At 39.2% G+C, this 20,512-nt stretch overlaps 2 protein-coding genes and 1 long non-coding RNA gene across 5 annotated transcripts in view; all 3 read right to left on the reverse strand.

Annotated features, from left to right (window-relative positions):
* The window catches only part of LOC130091538 (uncharacterized), a 28,533-nt gene extending 21,893 nt beyond the window's left edge, over window positions 1-6,640 (reverse strand). Inside the window, exon 1 of the long non-coding RNA XR_008807824.1 lies at window positions 6,475-6,640. This is a non-coding gene — a long non-coding RNA (uncharacterized LOC130091538). The remainder of the gene's footprint in view (window positions 1-6,474) is intronic.
* Window positions 6,641-9,465: 2,825 nt separating this feature from the next.
* fzd1 (frizzled class receptor 1) lies at window positions 9,466-12,124 on the reverse strand. Its single transcript, XM_056259469.1, has one exon. The coding sequence runs from the start codon at window positions 11,861-11,863 to the stop codon at window positions 10,244-10,246; it is 1,620 nt and encodes a 539-aa protein (XP_056115444.1). The 5' UTR covers window positions 11,864-12,124; the 3' UTR covers window positions 9,466-10,243.
* Window positions 12,125-19,637: 7,513 nt separating this feature from the next.
* Window positions 19,638-20,512, reverse strand: part of cdk14 (cyclin dependent kinase 14) — a 160,778-nt gene continuing 159,903 nt past the window's right edge. For all 3 annotated transcript variants that reach the window (XM_056259470.1, XM_056259473.1, XM_056259472.1), the window contains one exon: window positions 19,638-19,779. The gene's annotated coding sequence lies outside the window, so the exon portion shown is untranslated. The remainder of the gene's footprint in view (window positions 19,780-20,512) is intronic.

Raw genomic sequence — 20,512 nt, forward strand, 5'->3', positions numbered from 1 at the left:
GGGGCCCGCTCGGCTCCTCAGGAAGGGGCTTTGCAGCAGACATCTTTGATAACGCCGTCACACTGAATCACAGCCCTTAATTGCCATTTGTGCAGGGGAATCAACAGCAGCACTCTAGGGAACAGTGGCCATGCGTCGCCTTCTCCAAATTCTCTAGAGCGCTATACGTTTCCAGATATTGCAAACAGCAGACTATAATGGAGCCATTACACTGATCAAACAGCTACTCAATCCTCTTAGTTGCTAAAAAGGCAGGCTGTGTTTAAAATAGAGCACTACTTGGACTAATTCTGCAGTGTATGTGCATGTTGCAAGTGCACAATATGTACACTAGTGTTCAGAAGATTAGGTTCGGTACAATTTTTTGGTCACACTTTAGATTATAGGGTTCAATTCTCACTATCGAATAACTGTTAACCATGACTTTTGCCTCAATAAACTCCTAATTATTGCTCATTAATGGTTAATTTTAGGTATTGAGTAGGAATTGGGTAGGATTTAGGGATGTAGAATATGGCCATGCAGAATAAGTCATTAATATGTGCTTTATACGTAGTAATAAACAGCCATTATGCTAAGAAGCAAATACAGTTAATAATGAGAATTGGACCCTGGCCTAAACTATATAGTGTTACCAATTTCTTTTTAAAAGTTTTTGAAAAAAGTCTCTTCTGCTCACCAAGGCATCAAAAATACAGTAAAAACAGTAAAATTGTAAAATAATGTTATAATTTAAAATAGCTGTTTTCTATTTTAATATATTTTGAAATGTAATATATTCTTGTGATTCAAAGCTGAATTTTCAGCATCATTACTCAGTCTTCAGGGTCACCTGCTCAATTATTATTGCCACTCAATTATAACATATATAATTACATTATATACATTTTATATAATACACACATTATACCTATTATATTTTTCTGTCTTTACTGTCATTTTTAAAATCAGTTTAATGCATCATTGCTGAAGTATTAATTTAAATGATTACATTTTTGTTGTTTTTAAATAATTTAAATGTAAATATTTATATATATATATATCTTACCAAAACTTTGGAGAGGTAGTGTATCATGGTTTCCACAGAAATATTAATCAGCGAACGCTGTTGAAAACCATTTTTATGACTTTTTTTTTCATAATTCCGTTTGTATGTTTGCAATAGCATGTTATCTTACTAATATTTCTACAGTAGCTATTTACTGTAGTATGCATACTGTGCACAGAATACTGTATATTGCCCAGATGACCTACTATTTACCAAAATGAGAAACATACCACAGAGCAGACTGTGTGAAATACTGTATCCCACAATGCTCTGCGCTTGACTTTCAATTTCCAGTGTGATAGAATGAACCCAAATTGTTATTGCTGTGATGTTTAACATCTCCTTCTTGACTTATTAGTTAACTGACAAAAAAACCAGACAATATATTAAAAATACATAATAACTCCCACATAATCTCCTTCCAAGATGATAAACGGACGCAATATAAACAATTATAGACAGTATATACTGAGCAACATTTAGTAAGAAATAATCTACTATTCTATTCAGAACATAGTCCTTGTTTTTTGTGAAGATCTTATGACATTAAAGATGGTGTTAACATCATGATCAGACGGAGAACTAGGTGTAGATGTGCACAGCAGAGCAGGTCCTCCGTTCAACATAAAAGAAGAATTTTTAATGGAAAAACTGAAGAAACATTGAACTTGGCATAAGCAGTGGATCTGCCTGTGGCACAATTGTACAAATTAATTCCAGGTAGCTTTGTTCACATGGGGAACGCAGACTGCAAAAAAATTAATATTCATTATAGATTTTTTATTCATAAAACAGAAGAACGGGCATCTTCTGTATGGATGGAGGGGGATGGTTTGTATTACTTGTAATTTTTTCCCCGCGGGCTAAAGGAAACTTTAATTACGGAGCGGCCTGATGAGAATCACTTGAGAATCGCTGCACAAATATCAACATGGATTTAAAGATAATGACAACATGATAAAAAGAAAGGCAGTAAAAAAACAGCTCAGTCTTTAATCCCATACTGCAGCTCTTCAACACTGCATTCTACATACTACATACCACAGAAAGTACACAAGCACACAGAAAATACTAGCCTGGATGCCAGCCCGAACCCCGCCCACAACATTTTTTGGTCGGGAAGTTCGGTCTGGACTCGATCCATTGAGGAGTAATTATATCGGTTCAGAAATCGTCGGGCCAATCAAATTGCCAGGGCGGGCTTTATATGATGATGGACAGATGATCTGCAGTTACGTCATCATCACGTTATCAAAGAGCGCTTGGGTTGAACTGGTTTCCCTCAGAGATGACTGCAGCTGGAGAACTGAGATGTAGAGATCCCGCTATCGCGTCTGTTGTAAAAGAAATCGACAGCGCATTCATTTTAAAAGACGAACAGAGAACTGCAATCAAGGCATTTGTCGATCGGAAAGATGTGCTTGCCGTCCTTCCTACGGGATTCAGCAAAAGTTTATTTTATCAGCTGGCTCCGATGGTCGCTAAGAAGATGGGACGCAATGAAAACTCTGTGGTCGTTGTGGTTTCTCCTTTGGTCGCACACTCGCACTCATGGAGGACCAAGTAAAAGAAGCAACACTCATTATTTTACTACTTCTTCCAGCGTGTGTGCAGTTGAGTTCTGTTGAAACTATGTTATGCAACTATGTAGCTGACTTACTGCGTTGCTCTGATTGGTTGTAGGTCTATCCAATTGAGTGCAGAGGTTGTTGTTTTTTCCTGGTTCGGTTAAGACACGCCCTTATAATCAAAGCCCTATGGAGCAGTATCAGACTCACATACTGACTAGAATATGAGTATGACGAAGTCAGGCTAAGAAAATACAGCTTTACATGAAGAAATCCATATTTGCAAAAGCACTTTTCACTTGTATTTAAGGGTGTTTAGGTGACAACAATGTCCTAAAAATTGAAAAGTTTTTCCCTTTGTTTTTTTTTGCTTACAGACGTCAACATTGTCAAAATGATCTCACGGATCTGCTTAAAAAACTAAAACGCTGTATTCTGCTGGCAGGCCAGTAGTTTGCGATGTCACTTTGTAAAGAAACACTACACGCCTAGACTAAACATGTAATACACATGCGCACGACGTCACCGGTTTCACAAATTCACGTTTTTGTAGTTTACTCAGAGACAAAAACCCGTTTTTGAAAGTTTGCATTTTCAAGCCCCCAAAACACTTGTAAATAAAAAAAGTTCTTAGTTGAAAATGGTGTCATGTGATCGGCCCCAAAGATAAATGAAACTAAATAGGATCTGAGCGATGAAGCAGCCATCAATATCTTTAACTACCTACCCCATCCGGCAAAGAATCCAGTTTTTAAATCCATTTGTGTTTATCCGATGCAATTTTGAAGTATTCTGGGGCCAAATATACCACAGAAAACATCCTTGATGAAGTGTTTTGGCAAAGTATCTCAGGCTCTTTAACAGTGTCTCCTAAAATATCTAATCAGATAATTATACCCCAAAAATATTTAGACTCTGAATCAGACAGGAACTGTGCATACTTGTTCATTATATCCTTATACAGGACTTATTCTTTTGTGTTTGCTTCAGAAGTTAAACTCTACAGGGGAACAGTCAGAAGAGAAATTCCTCGAGTTAACAGGCTGTAATTTAATATCTTTGTGGTTTTCATTTTCCATGAGGTGGCGAGTTTTCTACAGACAACCGGAAAGGGGTTTCCAGCCTGTAAAATGTAATGGCACGTCCATTTATAACACACACAAGTCCTGCTGTTTACATGAGAGCACTTAGTCTGAAGCATATTCTCTAGTCTAGACGGCCCTTCATGTCAAATGCATGTTTCAGTTAAACGTCTCCAGTTTTAAACAGACATTTAGTGCCACAAGAGTCATTGTCATTCAGACAGTGTTTTAATTTGCCAATCAAACCTGCTTGATGCACGAGAATGAACCTCATTGGTTCTTGCTGAAGCTCAAATGTGCTGCGTAACACGAGGATGAACCTCATTGGTTCTTGCTGAAGCTCAAACGTGCTGCGTAACACGAGGATGAACCTCATTGGTTCTCACACGTCAAGCGCGCATGCTTGAGCTTCTGTTTACCACAACTGATGTGTGAGTTAATGAATGTGAATAAAAGCCTACATTCAATCTGTTCATCATATAAAACGATCGTGTTTCTTCAGAAAATTTTGACTAAACCGCTCAATTCATATGGATTACTTTTACTATCTAATTATGAACTTTTTGAAACGCGAAAATGGTAGTTGCGTAGTTAGCAATGGAGGGAAAGAAGATTTCATCAAAAAGATCTTAATTTGTGTTCCGAAGATGAACGAAAGTCGTACGGGGTGAGTAATTGACCGTTCGCAAAAGCCACGCCCCCTAGTTATTGTTGCTACGCCCGTCAAACAAATGGTCAAACACGACCAGCGCCACAGATTGCCATGACGGGAAGAGGTGCGTCAGTGACCTTTTTTGGAGCAATAGCTCCGCGATATCCTCCAGATCGAGGCAAAAAGGGTTACAGTATGCAGTGGAGGGATATATTCTAAATATAAAAATACGCAATGAAGGAGACACGACTACTATCGAGGCTGATAATGCTCTCAAGCTCTCAAACCGGTCTCAAGCGAAATCTGAGAAACCCCATGACCTGTAACGTTACTGCTACCTCAAATGCAACCAGCACAGCCTTGAAGAACATTTTATAAGCTGTTTCAGTGGCTAATTGTTTGGAGTTAGAAATATATAACTCGCGCTGCATATTTAGTCATTTTGCCTCAGATACAGGATTATTCATTCGCTTTAACAAGCAGGTTGTTCATTACCACGGCAACCGCTTGCGTGTCATGCTGAATGCGATTTTCGTGTTTAAAAAGTAACTATACATAATAGACGGAAAGATGCAGATAACCATACATTATTTCTATTCGTTACGATATTGATATGAACTGATGTTGTCAAGTAAGCTTCATGCGTTCCCCGTTGCGAATGTGCACTCCTCTAACGTTAGTCTAAACTGTAGTCTACAGGTGCTGCTGCTCATTTCCCCCCGAAAATATCATGTTAACAACAACACTTTAGAAAACGTACTTCCTTTGTGGATCCTTTTGTTCTGCTTTCTCCATGTGTCTTTGACTAATCTCAGTGTCTCAGTCTCACGCACGCTGCACGCGAGTTAACCATGTTCGACACATTTAACTGGGAGTGGGGCCGTCCACACTGTTTTATCCATTGTAGGGACAGCGCACGTTGTGTTTTCGGCTTTTGAAACGGAAAGAACACAACTCCTCCAGACAATCTCTCGGGGTATCTAGTGTCCGATTTACAAACGCTGTGGGCGCACCGCTTTACCATCTTGCTTGGAGTCAATGTTTGACGGACCTGCTCACATAGTAACGGTTGCTATGATGTGTGATTGGACAATAGCCGTTTTGGAGGAGGGGCCTGCGAACGGTCAATTAATGACAGAATTTTCATTTTTGGGTGAACTATCCCTTTAAGTTGACTTAAAAAACTGTTTGTAAAAGCATTGGAAGACATATTGTTTGAACATAGAGAAGTTAAGAAAGCGTATAACAAAAAATATATTATGTTTAGGTCATTACTCTGCATAATAGTTAGACTTTATTTCGATGGTCCACTTTAGGCATTCTACTAACTATAAGTAACTTTGCTACTACATGTCAACTAACTCTCATTAGAGTACTAGACTAATACTGTTAGGTTAAGGTTAGGTGTTAGGGTTTGGGTTAGTAGATTAAGTTGACGCATAGTTGCAAAGTTACTTATAGTCCGTCTGTTGGGGAGCCTAAAACAAGAGTTAGCAGATATTAAGCAGGCAGTCTACTAATACTCTAATGACTGCTAGCTGACATGAAGTTGCAAAGTTTAGTAGAATGTCTAAAGTGGACCATCGAAATAAAGTGTAACCTACAATTTTAACATAACAAGCTAATAAATTGAATGTGAGGCATATTTGTCAGTCATGCATAGGCTACATTAAACTGGTAAGACACAGGCAATATTTCTATAATTACTAATAACACTGTAAAAAGTGATCAGTTGACTTAACTTTAAAAAAGTGAGGAAACCCGTTGCCTTAAAATTATTACGTAAATAAACTTAAGTTTTGCATACTATGGACAGACAGTATGCATCATATTAGAAATAGTCGTATGCTATTCTGAACACAGACACTGTCAAAGAGGCACGAGACACTGTTGAGCGCTGCCCTGAAGCCCAGAGGTGAATCATGTGAAAGAGGCTTATTACAAAGATTCATTTCACATGCATCTCTACACATATCACATTATCCTGCCCACACTCTCGTTCAACAAGCCAGCACCCGCTGCAAAACACTTTAGCGGTGGCATTAACACTGGAAACATGATTGTGCCGATCTGGGCCGGTTTGGAGGGTGTCGTCCAGTCTGAAGCCACGTGACACACACTTACTGTGTTCTCGTGAACGCTGCCGTCTGATTCTCCAGCGCAGGACATTCCACTGCACAAATGAAGCACAACTGCAGGAATGCAGCATTTCAGATCAGATCAGATTGACACACTTCTGTGAGACTCAATTCGTTCAATTACACGCAATAGTCATGAGTCAAATGGAAAAGTTTCCCTGCTAACAGAAGCACCATAAGGGCCAGTTTACTCTTAACAACACCAGACACAGGTCAGAGGAAGGAAAAGTAGCACAAGGACTTTGGACGCGTTTTTTTAAAAGTTGGATTTTTACCTTGAGCCTCTCATTTTTAAAATGACGTGTAGGAAACAGGGGAAAAATAGCACAGAAAAATGCCTTCTGTGTGAACAGCCCCTAAAACTGTAGGGCATATAGGCATACTTGATTGAAACAACCACATCAAACTTATCAAACACATTATTTAGAGTTCCCACGCTTTAAGACCAAAGCATTTTGTAATAGATCATACTTAAAATACGAAAATATCTGACAGACGGATAGTTCACAAATTATGGTTTGTGGGCATGTTTAACTTCAAACAAGCACACAAAGAGTGCTATCTAGTCACAAAATTAAATAATTTAGAGCAGCAGAAAACAAATATAAATTTGCATTAAGTCTCCAATATTTTACTCCTTTACATGACTTTTTTTATACCTGTAAATCCCAATTTTTAAAATTCATTGAAATTTCCAGGTTTTACATAAACATGAAATGAACTCAAATTATTAGAGCCATTTAGATCATCATTAAACTTTTACTTACAAATGTTGTGCCCCTTTGATTCAACATGATGGATCCATCTAACTGTCTACTAAAATGATGTCAGCAGTAACAGTATGTAGTACTGAGTTTCTTAACATTTAGAAAGCAGGACTGGACCTGTTCAACTCATTCGTTTTTGTTCTCACTAGACATGAGAGAAGCTGAACACTTCAGAGGACAATTATCATTTGAGGACTGTCTGAATAACACAAACAACCTGCAGCCATATGTAGTACAGTCTGCCCTATATTACATAACCAAACATCTCTCAAGTCCCGATAACACTTTGCAATAAGGTTGTATACGTCAACATTAGTTACAGAAATAGTCAACGAGCATTATTTTTTGGCAGCATTTACTCTTGGTTAATGTTAATTTATTCATGCATTATGAACTAACGTGATATCAATGAACAAAACTCCATTTATGAATTACCATAGACCAAATGCATTAAAAACATTGTTAGTTCATGATACATTAGCTAATACAGAATCTTATTGTAGCTAAAGTGTTTTTAAAGTCTGTCTCAATCTGACAAAAATCATTGCATAATAATAAGTAACACAATTATAAACAGAAGCAGGCCTCGTAGTAAAACCAGGTAACCGTATTAAAAAACACTTAAAATAGTTCACTTAAAAGTGAAAATCCAGTCATCATTTACAGTACTCACCCTCATGTCATTCCAAACCCGTAAGAGTTTTGTTCATCTTCTGAACACAAATGAAGATCTCATTGATGAAATCTGAGAGCTTTCTGTCCCTCCATTGACAGCTATGCAACTACTGACGCTTCAAAAACTTCATAAAGAGATCGTAAATGAATGAGCTCATATGAATTGAGCTTTATATCATGAACAGATTGAATTTAGGCTTTTATTCACATTTAAACATTGATCAGCGAACATAAACAGAAGCTCAACCGAACCTGCTTGACGCGTGAGAACAACTTTATTGGTTCTTGCTGAAGCTCAAACGTGCTGCGTAACACGAGGATGAACCTCATTGGTTCTCGCTGAAGCTCAAACGTGCTGCGTAACACGAGGATGAACCTCATTGGTTCTTGCTGAAGCTCAAATGTGCTGCGTAACACGAGAATGAACCTCATTGGTTCTCGCATGTCAAGCGAACATGCTTGAGCTTCCGTTTACCACAACTGATGTGTGAGTTGATGAAAGTGAATAAAAGCCTAAATTCAATCTGTTCTTCATATAAAGCAATCGCGTCTTTTCAGAAATATTGGACTAAACTGGACTAATCTAAAATTAGATTTACAATCTCTTTATGAACTTTTTGAAACGTCAAAGTAGTAGTTGCGTAGCTGTCAATGGAGGGACAGAAAGCTCTCAGATTTCATCAAAAAGATCTTCATTTGTGTTCTGAAGATGAGCAAAATCTTACAGGTTTGGAACGACATGAGGGTGAGTAAATGATGACTGGATTTACATTTTTGAAAAAAACAAAAAAAAATCATCCATCAAAAACTCACTTGCCAAAGCAAAGAAACATTTTGTACAAATGAGAAGTTTATTCTTTAAAGAAGTGAATAATATAAACTATTGTCTATAAATATAAAGGTTTTTTTGATAGTATCACAGAAGTATGAGAAAGCAGAAAATAACAGATGTCACCGGTGTAGAAAACTGTAATGAGTGATTAAATACATGTCAGATTCATGCATGACGCATCTCAACAGAACAGGAGTTCAAGAGCAGGTCTCTATCAGCCAGTGCTTTCCGCAATCACCATGTGCATTTTCCTTTGGAAAAACAAAAACATTCATTTGCATGAGATATTTGCCATAAACAATCAAGAATCAACATTTTCTCAAAAAAGCACACGATGACATGACAAACCATGAAGAATTATGAACAGGTTGATGTGAATTACCATGTAGTGCTTGACCGATGTGGGGTTATTAATGTCTGATGTTGATACCGATAACCAGAAATGAAATGCAGCATTACTCAAAAATCTGAATTGCATTATCCATTAGCATGCCTGCCGGCAGATTTAGGAAATGACAAACAGGACGAGCGGACACGATTATCGCTGATGACCATCTCAAAAGGGCCAAATATCGGCCCGATTTATCGCCACACATTCGCACCAGAGAGTCGACATGCCAATTTTCACATCATATTCATGGATTAGTTACGATACCAATACAGACATTAAACTATTTGAGAAGTGCATTGCGAACACCATCCATCCTGTTCTAGCTGTATATTTAGAGGTACTTCTGTGCAAAAGAGCCATTGGAGAACACAAAGCCTTCAGAAGCATCATTAATACAGACTGAAGAAACACATGTAACATTTCTTTGAGTTAAACCAAAGTGCAGGCCTGAGCCCAATGCTGCTCCAAAATGAAAAAAGGCACTTGACTTTACATCTTAAAAACATTTTAAAACAGCCTGAGATTGCTGCTCTCCGAGCCAGACCAGATTTGGAGACCAGCAAACCAGTTCATGCTGGGTTAAGCAGATTTTCCAGCACACATCAACCATGAGCACTTACTGTTTTTGTCCTCAGCCTCCATAAAACATTCCAGTACTATAATTCATCTGCACTCAGACAAATCTCAGTCACAAAGCTTTAATTTAAAGCTCAATTCTTTCCATTATTTGCAGCCATAAGTGCTGGGTGCACAATTCACACACATTATTATTATTTCTGCATTATTTGCATGTAAAAAGCAGTTTGAATATTTGCCCGTGGAAATACTGATGTCGATAAAAAAGACACAGTTTTACATACAGGCTTAAAAAACAGATCCCCACCCAGAACATTCCAAGAGAAAAGGCATAAATAATCTCCAAAACAATACGGTCTGTCCCAAACAAAAAGTTCCTTTGATTAAAAAAGAACATCCACGTGAGATTTAAATACAAATATATACTTACAAAAAAAATCACAATGTTTATGTACATCTGTTTAAACAGTTGTTTTCCATCAGAAAAAAAGTGACGGATAAAAAAAGCAGTTCGTCACACTGTTGTTTCTCCATGTTTGCTGTTTGCCAGTCTCGTGTAGAACTTTCTCCATGAATTCAGCGTCTTTCCGGACCATATCCAGAATCCAGATGTGATTCCCACAATCAGTGTCATCAGGTACTTGATCATAAACACCGTGAAATCCGGGTTCATTTGCGGGTTGTGCGCGGGACACGGCACCGCGTAGGTCTTGCAAGACTGCGCGCTCCAGGTTTGTTCCCACTGCGCGCGAAAGGCCTGTTCGTAGAAGTAGCACGCGATCACGATGGTGGCCGGAACCGTGTACAGGACGCTGAAGATGCCGATGCGCACCATCAGCTTCTCCAGCTTCTCCGTCTTGGTGCCGTCGTGCTTCATAATGGTCCTGATGCGGAACAGAGACACGAACCCCGCCAGGAGGAACGAGGTGCCGATGAACAGGTAGACGAAGAGGGGCGCGAGGACGAAGCCACGGAGCGCGTCCACACTGTTGATGCCCACGAAGCAGACTCCGCTCAGGACATCTCCATCCACTTGACCCACCGCCAGGATGGTGATGGTCTTGATGGCCGGGACTGCCCACGCCGCCAGGTGGAAGTACTGGGAGTTCGCTTCGATGGCCTCGTGGCCCCATTTCATCCCGGCCGCGAGGAACCAGGTGAGCGCCAGAATGACCCACCAGATGGAGCTGGACATGCTGAAGAAGTACAGCATCATGAACAGAATGGTGCAGCCTTCTTTTTTGGTGCCCTGCACCACCGTCCGGAACTCATTCTCGAACTGCTCGTTGCAAACCACTTTGTCTTCCAGCAGAAACCCGGCGATGTACGCGATGGACACCATCGTGTAACACCCGGAAAGGAATATAATGGGTCTCTCCGGGTAACTAAAGCGCTTCATGTCCACCAAATAAGTCAGGACGGTGAACAAAGTGGACGCGCAGCACAAAACCGACCAAATCCCGATCCAAATCCTCGCGAACTTCTGCTCGTCCTCGCTGAAGTACATCATCCCGTGGAGTTTTTTGGGTTCGCATGGCGCGCCGCAGTTCTCCTCGCCCAGAAAGTGGTAGTTGAGGTACGGCGGCACTTTTAGCGACGCCGGGCATTTAAAACGCCCCTTTCGGTTGTGGTCGGGTGTCGCTTGTGTCACATCTGGCGTCGGGTTGACGGGCGCGCTCGACGTGTTCTGACCCACGCACAGCTCTCCGCCGTGCACCGGGAACGATTCGCACGCGAGACTCTCTGGCCACTGGAAGCCGAATTTGTTCATGAGAGCCTCGCAGCCCTGACGCGCGCGCTCACACAGCGAGCGGCACGGCGGTAGCGCTTGCTCCAGCACCGTGCACACCGGCGCGTACATGGAGCACAGGAAGAACTTGAGGTCCGGCGAGCATTGCACTTTGACGAGCGGGTAGAACTGGTGCACCTCCAGCCCCGCGTCCTCCTGGTTCGTGTGGCCGAGGAGATTGGGCATGATGGTCTCGTTGTACGCGATGTCCGTGCACAGAGGGATGGAGATGGGCTGGCAGAAGCCGTGCTCGGGAATCGACATGCCGCGGTCTCCGTACTGCGCGCTCACTCCCAATATTCCAAAGGCGAGCAGGAAGAGCGCGGACGCATCGCGCGCGGCCATACTTTCCTTCTGCGGTTTGTCTCCTTTTGCGCCAGCGCTCTTCCTCCTTCTGTTGATTTATCCTGTCAAACGGGCTTTTACTCCGGACAAACTTTTAGGAAAGTGCGGCGGCGCCCCAGACGCTGCTCCTCGGATCACGAAACGAGCGAAGAAAAGAAAAGCACACAAATGCCTGACAAGAATAAAGAGTCGCGCTGTGTGGAGTCAGAGTTTCTGTGAGCTGTTCAAACCTGTTTCCAGGCGCCCCGCTGTCTGCTGTTCATAAGCGAAACGCGGGCGGGGTTTACGGACAGATGGCTCGTGTTAGGGAGCGTCGGGATTTCTTTCGCTTGGGGTTCGTTTTGCGTTCTTTTTACGTTCTTTTAACGTTTGTTCTTTGAGTGTATATAGGGGTGTCGAATGGAACGCATTTTATCTGCTCACTTTAGACAGAAGAACAATAAGTCAAAGAGAATGCTGCTATATTTGTCTTGTCAACTTTTGCTTACATGACAAATACAAATTCAGAATGGAGGCTGCTAACTGAATTAAACATTATACACTGTATACTGTAAACAAACCCGTACAGATACAGGATGTAGTTATATATGCTGCATTGTTGCCTTTGTCTTGCTCAGTTGGGGTTTAAAAGACACTCAGGCTACTATTCTGTAATATGATCGATTTAAAGGATGAGAACCAAGCTTGAAGTAAATTGAGCTAAATAATAACACCATTTGTCTCTCCAGTTTACTTCATTCCTATGAACTTTCATTAGCAATGCATGTTGTCATTTTAAAATGTATTTTTAAGTTATATGGTATACGTAATTTTTGTAAGTCAGTTTAAAGTAATTTAAGTTGACATACACACCCAAGTTGATTGTTCTTAAAAATGTAATGCAGCAAGTACAAGTACAGTAATTGCATCAACATTGAACTGAGTAATGACACATTTGACAATTGTCTTATTGCTAGCTTTAGAGCTGAAATTGTATTTGAACTTTGTGACATCACAGTCTTGACTTGATTTGACATTGTCATGTGACCTCATCATGACGTTTCATGTATTGAGTTATACTGTGCACAGCTCTGGCTGATTGTTGATGAAACATTGAAAATACATTAACAAAATCTCTAGGAAAACATTATTTTGCAATCTTTTGAACAGACAGTCTATCCCAAACACAGCTTTGTTTTCATTTCCGTCAAATAAATATGGCTATTAAGGTACATAATGATAACAAGGATAAAGATAGGCTATAGTAATTTTATACTTTGTATAGATAATTTACATTTTCATACAAACATTTCTTAAATGTAGCAATTGCTGCCTGGGAAATTATTAAAATCAATTTATAAATTGTGCCATCACATTAATGCAGATCCATTTTTACAGAAAGCTCTTAAAAACATTTGCAATTTTGTTTTGAACTGATCAAATTTCCCTTCAATGCAATGAAGGTCACTTTGGATAAAAGCATCTGCCAAATGCATAAATGTACATGACATAAAGCTGTGAAATGTTTTTACCGTATACGCACACAGCCAATAATTATAGGCTATTGACCATCTGCATACTTCTAAAAGTCAGCGAACACAATCTGCTTGCACAAAAACAGAGACGGCCCCTAAGGTGAAGCTCAGACTGCTGTCTTCCTATTGGTTACTGTGTGTGTCTGTAAGAGAAATGAGAGGAACATGATTTGCTATGACAGGGGAATGTAAAGACAGCCTTCACTAAGAGTCTGGATACTGGCTGGAATACAAAACAACTTTTGCATGCGTAAATATTCATTTTCCATTTTGTATAACAACAAGCATGAAATGCAGTTCTGTCGCTCATATTGGACCTTAATTTGTGCACAATTCAGAGAGCAAAACTCCAAAATATTGCATTTTAAATGTGTCACTCTTAGAAGAAAAGGTTCTATATAGAACCTTAAAAGCTTCTGTCAGGCACTTCATATAGAACCTTTTAGGGGTTCCTATCATGGGATCATTTTATGGATTTAGTTTTAATTCAATTTTTTAATTGAGCAGCTCGTAAACATACTTTTATCACTTATGGAACATTTTAAATAACCTGTTAAACATGAAAGAATTATGCAATACAGTAGAACCTTTTTGGCATAAAGTGCTCTTTAAAGTTGAGTCAAGAACTAGGGTTCTCGATGACATGTAAACTCACTGATAATGTCTGTTTGTGAACCTTTTCCTCATGAGTCCTTGAGTTCCTCATTTGACTTAATCAGCTATTCAAAAAGCCATTTTCTTACTTAGGCATGGGTTTTGATGGCATAGTTACACACCAACCACTACAGTGAACACTAGTGCATCATCCTATGCCACCAAGTGGCAAGCTATTGCATGTGGATTTATTTTCAAACTCCAAACCAAGTTGGCCGACAACCAGTTAGAAATGCCAAATTGCTCCGGAATATCCATCCATTCCTTCTATCCTGAAATTACTCCAGCTGCAGTAACTTTTTTTGGATGTAGATAGAAGTATTTGTGTTATTAGAATGTAATTTGCAGTTATGTCAAAAAGTAATCGGATAACGTAATGTATATTACTTGCTACTTTACTCGTTACATCAAAAAAGTAATCCGATTACATAATGCACGTTACTTGCAATACGTTTCTTCACCCGTTACATCAAAAAAGTCATCTGATTACATGATACTTGTAATAATGCGTTACCTCTAACACTGCTTATTTCAGATGGGATTGAAAATACCTGGAGCCAGTTGCATAATAGCCATGTTAAGACTGTCTTAAGAACTAGTATGACCAAATAGCAGTTAGTTAGGGGTAATCAGTCATACTTCTTGGTAACAAATTAGACCAATCTATGTTTTTATGTAGCTTTAAGTTATAAAGTCTTACAGAAATATTTTGATGAATAACTAGTAAGACTAGTCTTAGAGCAGTTTATGCAACCGGTCCCTGATCGCTAGTTTGTCCACGGTCTGAAAACATCAATAGATCAATGTAGATTTCAGTCTGAAGTTTTGAGGAGCGTTACGGTAGAAATTTGCCTATTTTGAACATAATTAGAGTTATCAGCTAATAAGGGTAAATGAACAAGGAAGCGTGAGCGTTTCCACAGAGTTGTACCTTCACGGGTTGTAGATCTTCGATGGAACCGCGTCCTCATGTTCGGATATCAAAGACACGCAAAGTTCAACGTGTATGAAGTGCTTCTCCGACGGCTGGTCGAACGGGAACAAACTAAATAGCTTTTGCAACAAGTGAAGCTGTATTATATATTTTTGCATTTGATTGTTTTTGCATTTATTCATTGGTTTGTTAAATGCAGTTGTATTACTGTATTACAGTATCTTGTCAGTTAAAGACACAAACGCATACCATCTGAAAATCTCTTTGTTCTTCAAATCTTGTTTTTCATGCCCTAAGAGCAATAAAAAAGGTTGCACTTTATTTTTAAAGTATACGTGTACTTACCTAAGAAATGCTGGGTAATATAAGGTAACTACAGGGGTTAAGGTTAGGTTCAGGGTTAGTAGTTATTGTAATTACTGTAATAAGTACATAGTAAGTACATGGGAAACAGAACTGTAAAATAAAGTGCTACAATACAATAAAGACACATTGTATAATTCATGCATGAAAGGGTTAAACATTGCAAAAGCAACTTTTTAAACTCAGTTTGTTAATATAGTTCAAAATAGTTCAGATTAGTCACATGCTAATGCCATCTTCTATTTAAATCAATGCACAGATCTCCAAATCATCACTTATGGGGTTCAATTGTGAAAAGGGTGGTTGGTTTGAAGCATTAATAAACTTTATTTATTTCAGGTAAAACAACGATAAACAACATTTACAGAAGGACATTACATCTTCCATAATAACATTACATACAGTTCCTAACAAATAATGCAATTACTACTCTAATATATTCTACGTTTCGTTTTGTTATAAAGTGACCAGTTATACTTCTAGGTTCCAGAACTGTTTGTCGAAATTCTGCATTATTTCAGTGCATCTTACAAAAAGAACAAAATATATAGGCAAGTGAAGCAAAAACACAGATTCAGTGTTCAGCACAGCGGGATGCAATGTCGAACCTCGACGCCTTTTCCCCAACCAGTATTATATATATATACGGAATATGAATTAGTCAAGACCGCTGAAGCGTCACTGTCACACTGGCGTCTCGACCCCTCGTCATATACTATATACAGCCTAGTATATAACAAAGATTACAAAAAGATTAAATATTCACAGATGAATTAAAGATTCAGTGAATAGCATGGTATTGACAGCACATTCCATAGCATGTCCAAACCGGGAATCTAAAGCTGTTCCCTTTTCATGGTAGATTTACACATTTATATATATATATCGATTTAATAACCAACTTTGAAGCAAGCGCCAATGATTATGCAAACATGATGTCTTCTTTTTTTTTTTTTTTTTTTTTTTTTTGTGATTTGTGTGTTCGTCACAGTGCTAAATGTGCAATAATATTATTATTACTTCTATTTTCTCCATTCCAAGTCTCGTACGTTTTTCTTGCCCAGCACAAAAAAGGAGAAACTCTACACACACCTAAAATACAGCATGTGGTTTTGCATGCAAGGCTGTGTCTGCCACAAAGGCAGGAGGAGCTCTTACATGTTTAAAGCACGCACGTTGCATGGAAAATTATTATTCGGCTGCTAATACTGGCTGGAATCCAGTGATGTCGCAACAGGTGTGGAGACATTAATGTGGCCCGTTACGCTGGCTTCTGACAGAATTACAGCTCTCTTCATTGTGGCAACATAAAAACAGTCTCTTCATTTTAGCAGGTCACTCTGAAAATATGGATGAGACGATGTTCGAAGTATAAACCGGTTAGTTGAATAAGACCCCGTTCACACTGCAGATTAATAAGGCTGTCACTCCACTTCTGGGTGTTTCAGATAAAGCATTGGATTCACGCCGCCGTATTTTAGTGCATAATTCCTTCAGTGAATTGGGAGCAAAAATACATTAAAATATGTTCAGTTCCTAACATTCCTTTAGTCAGCTAAAAACAAACAGGTTAGACTCCATGTTTCTTGCTTACAGCCATGACACGCTGAAATGTTGCTATGATTATCAATATATAACGACCGATAATTAGGCTGTGCAGTGTGTACGTGGCCTTACCAAATTTACAGGTGCAAAATATGACCTTATTAGCTGGAATGTTGCACAAATATGTTGAAAAGTGCATTCGCAGTAGGCGGCGACCTTTTAAATTCCACAAACATCATTGCTCTTTAACTAATACTCTGACCGTTAGTCACACTATCATGACTAAAGCTGACTCAATATATTAATAATACGATAAAAAGGGATCATGTCTGGATTTGTACTGTATAATAACTGGGAATGTGTCACTGGACATGCACGTCTGCACACATTCCATTCGCTTTTGACCTATTAAACAATCTGTTTCTAAACGAGGTGATCTGTCCGATGGCATTACTGTACAAATCTGAACTCATTTTACTTCGAGCCATGTTAACAGTGCAGGGCCAAACATTGCTATTGTTCAGTTAGCTCTTGTTCATCTGCTTTGCAGAAACCAGAATGTACGGACATTAACAGGAAGAGCAGTATCAGTATTGTACGCTGGCGTTCTGAGAACCGCAGGCTGAAAGAGTAGTGCACTTTGGGAAGGGCTCTTCAGACTGTCAGACTGACTTGAGAAATGCATTAGCTTCATCAATAATCTGAAACCAGTGGCCGTTCACACAGAACGCATTCTTGCATTTTAAAACAACTGGATATAGTGGAATAGAAATGGTATTCTGGGTCCCACAACACTTTTTTTGTGGGTTAGAAATTCTGAGTTGTCAGAAATACTGATAAACCAGGATTATTTTCTTGAAATTGCATGACTATTTCTCATTTAGGGTCATGCAGAGTTTCGACACTTTGAGGTGTTGTGGAATGTGCATACAAAATTTTTATTACAAATGTTTTCAATGTTAAACAGATTTTAAGGTTAAAGTGAGGTGCACAGACTACAGCGGAGGGTATTTACATGTATGCATTTGGCAGACGCTTTTATTCAAAGAAATGTTGTAACTTCTTATCAGTTCATGCATGCTAATTTAGCTGGGAATCGAACCCATGATCTTGCCATTGCTAGCGCCATGCTCTACTGTTTGAGCTTTGGGAAAGCACGCGCACACCCAAAAAAAAAAAAAAAAAATCTACATTTGTCATTTAACTCTTTTCCTGCCATTGACGGAATTTTCCGGCTTTCTTTTCCCCCACTGTTATACGGTAGGGGGCGCTATTCTGCATCTTCTGAAAGAGTACTGAATCTCCTGATCAAAACACAGCCGAAGAAGAAGCAGAAACAAAGATAACATAAGCAGATGCATATGTAAAATAACATGATCATCAACATTAAACAGCATTTGCCTAAAGTTACAGAATGAAATATCGACCCAGGATGAGGTAATGACTGTGAGGCTTTGAGGGTGTTGATGGACTCGATCTACTCCATCTGTGTTTTAATCATCGTTCTGAATCTCATCTGGATGTAGACTTGGACAAAAATGCAATTTTCTCAGATTCATACAACAAAATATGCTGGGGGCCATGAAACTTTTGTGAAAATTATCAAAATGCTGGCGTTGGCTGGCAACTTTTTTCAAAAACGCTGGCGGGGAAAGAGTTCAAATGTATTTTTTAAAAATAATATTCACATTTTGTGTGATAAGTATTAATGCTAAAGATTTACTGTTTGATATACTGTTTTAGATTTTATTTATTTCATTATTATAATTATTATTTTCGTAGAGTGATTATTGGTGAATTCCATTAGGGCCAATTTGAACTGGAACATAATAATGGTACCCAGAATTTTAACAACACAGGGGTTTAACTTGACATATCCTAAATTGAAAGCTAAAACATCCCTTTAGTTAACAGTAGAGCAACGTCAAGATCATGGGTTCGAATCTCAGGGAATGCATGAACACATTAAATGTATACTTTTAATGCAATGCAAGTTGGATAAAAGCATCTACAAAGAGCATAAATGCAATGCGAAAATGCAGCGCTTATGCAATGAGGAACAGAGATGTCCATCTAGCACAGACATACGACGGATTTACACAAAAAATTCAAGAATTCAAGAACAAGTCCTGTGTGAACATCCTTTAACAGTTCAAAGTAATGTTGCAGAAATGGTTCGGGTCATTTTAATGATCAGTTAGCAAGTGCAATTCATTATAAGATTGTCATGGGCCTTCGGAAGGAACAGTGAACACAGATTGATTTCCAAATGCGGACGACCGTCTTTCTTTCTCAAGCACAGTAGCACCAGTGCAGGCGTATTGCCTGTATTTAACACTCATTTAAACGCACACGCAGACGTACACCGAGACTCAAGGACCGTATTTATCCGCCTGAATGATGATTAGTGATGCTGTTAATTGCTTTAGCGCAGTCCCTGCAGTGAGTCAATGTGCACCATCAGGCTGCAAACGCAATATGCTTATTACTGTCGGAATTATTGTCATCGTTATTGGGTGCGCAGCGGGATCGTGCCATGGCCATCAATGTGGAAGATTGCAGGGATTTTCTAATGCGTGATTGTGCGCGGAAGGGCATTTGGTTTGTTCTCTTAGATAGACATGTATATTTAACTGTACAAACATACATACTTTCGTACATAGGTAGCTACATACACAAACAGTTCGTATTAATTGCCTTTTGAAGTCTGATGTAAACGAACGTCGCTCGCATGCCGTCGATGGTAAAACTGGATTCGACTGGATTCACGCTGCCGTGTTTGCTCTCAGTCCCAGATGGACGGTCAAATCAGCCGAAAATTAAATAATTTAAATAAACACGAAGAGTCATTGCCATCTCATTTTCTTCTTTGTCCTTTCCCCATCTTGACAGCTGACAGCGTCAACCTGCGAAAAAAAGAGAGAGAAAACTTTCAGCGACAGTCCTGATGTGCACTTTTAGTAGGCGTGAGTCAGAAATCTCCACTTCAGCAGCTTTACATACACCAAACTTTACAGTTTTATCTATATTCTGAAGGTTTCTTCATACAGGAAATGTGTTTATATTCTGGCTATTGACAGTATATTCTGATTTATGGAGTGATAAAAAGAGAGATCCAAATTCCCCTCTGTAAAAACAAAATGAAACGTGAATTTTGATCCTGGCTTTATCCAATGTTCAGATTTTTGTTCTGGAAATGTATGCAAATGAGTGCATATTTAATTAGATAATGCCTCATTTGCACCTTTAAACATTTCAGAAATATATTAGCAATTCTTATTGTAATCAATCAACTGAGAAAAGTATGGTGATATCTATCAGTTACTCTATTAACCTCTGGTGTCTCACCATAGCTAGAGTGAAACCACATTTTAAAAGCAGCTTCACAATGCTGGATGCATGAGGATGATGAGATGCAGACGAAAGTGTGTGTGTGAGGAAGGGCAGATCGGGCTCGCTTGTTTCTCTGCTAATCTTCCTTTTTTTTCCCCATTGACCATACTGCTAATAAATAATGCATGCATCTCTGTGAGTCCGACCTCTCTCTCTCTCTCTCTCTCTCTCTCTCTCTCTCTCTCTCTCTCTCTCTCTCTCTCTCTCTCTCTCTCTCTCTGGCAGTCTGTTATTCCCTCTCCCTTT

This window comes from Rhinichthys klamathensis, unplaced genomic scaffold (genome assembly GCF_029890125.1).
Source record: "Rhinichthys klamathensis goyatoka isolate OS25496 unplaced genomic scaffold, OSU_Roscu_1.1 h1tg000168l_1, whole genome shotgun sequence".
NCBI classification, from domain to species: Eukaryota; Metazoa; Chordata; class Actinopteri; order Cypriniformes; family Leuciscidae; genus Rhinichthys; species Rhinichthys klamathensis.

Excerpts from the sequence above, each read along its gene's own strand:
- fzd1 (XM_056259469.1), bottom strand. The coding sequence starts at position 11,863 with ATGGCCGCGCGCGATGCGTCCGCGCTCTTCCTGCTCGCCTTTGGAATA.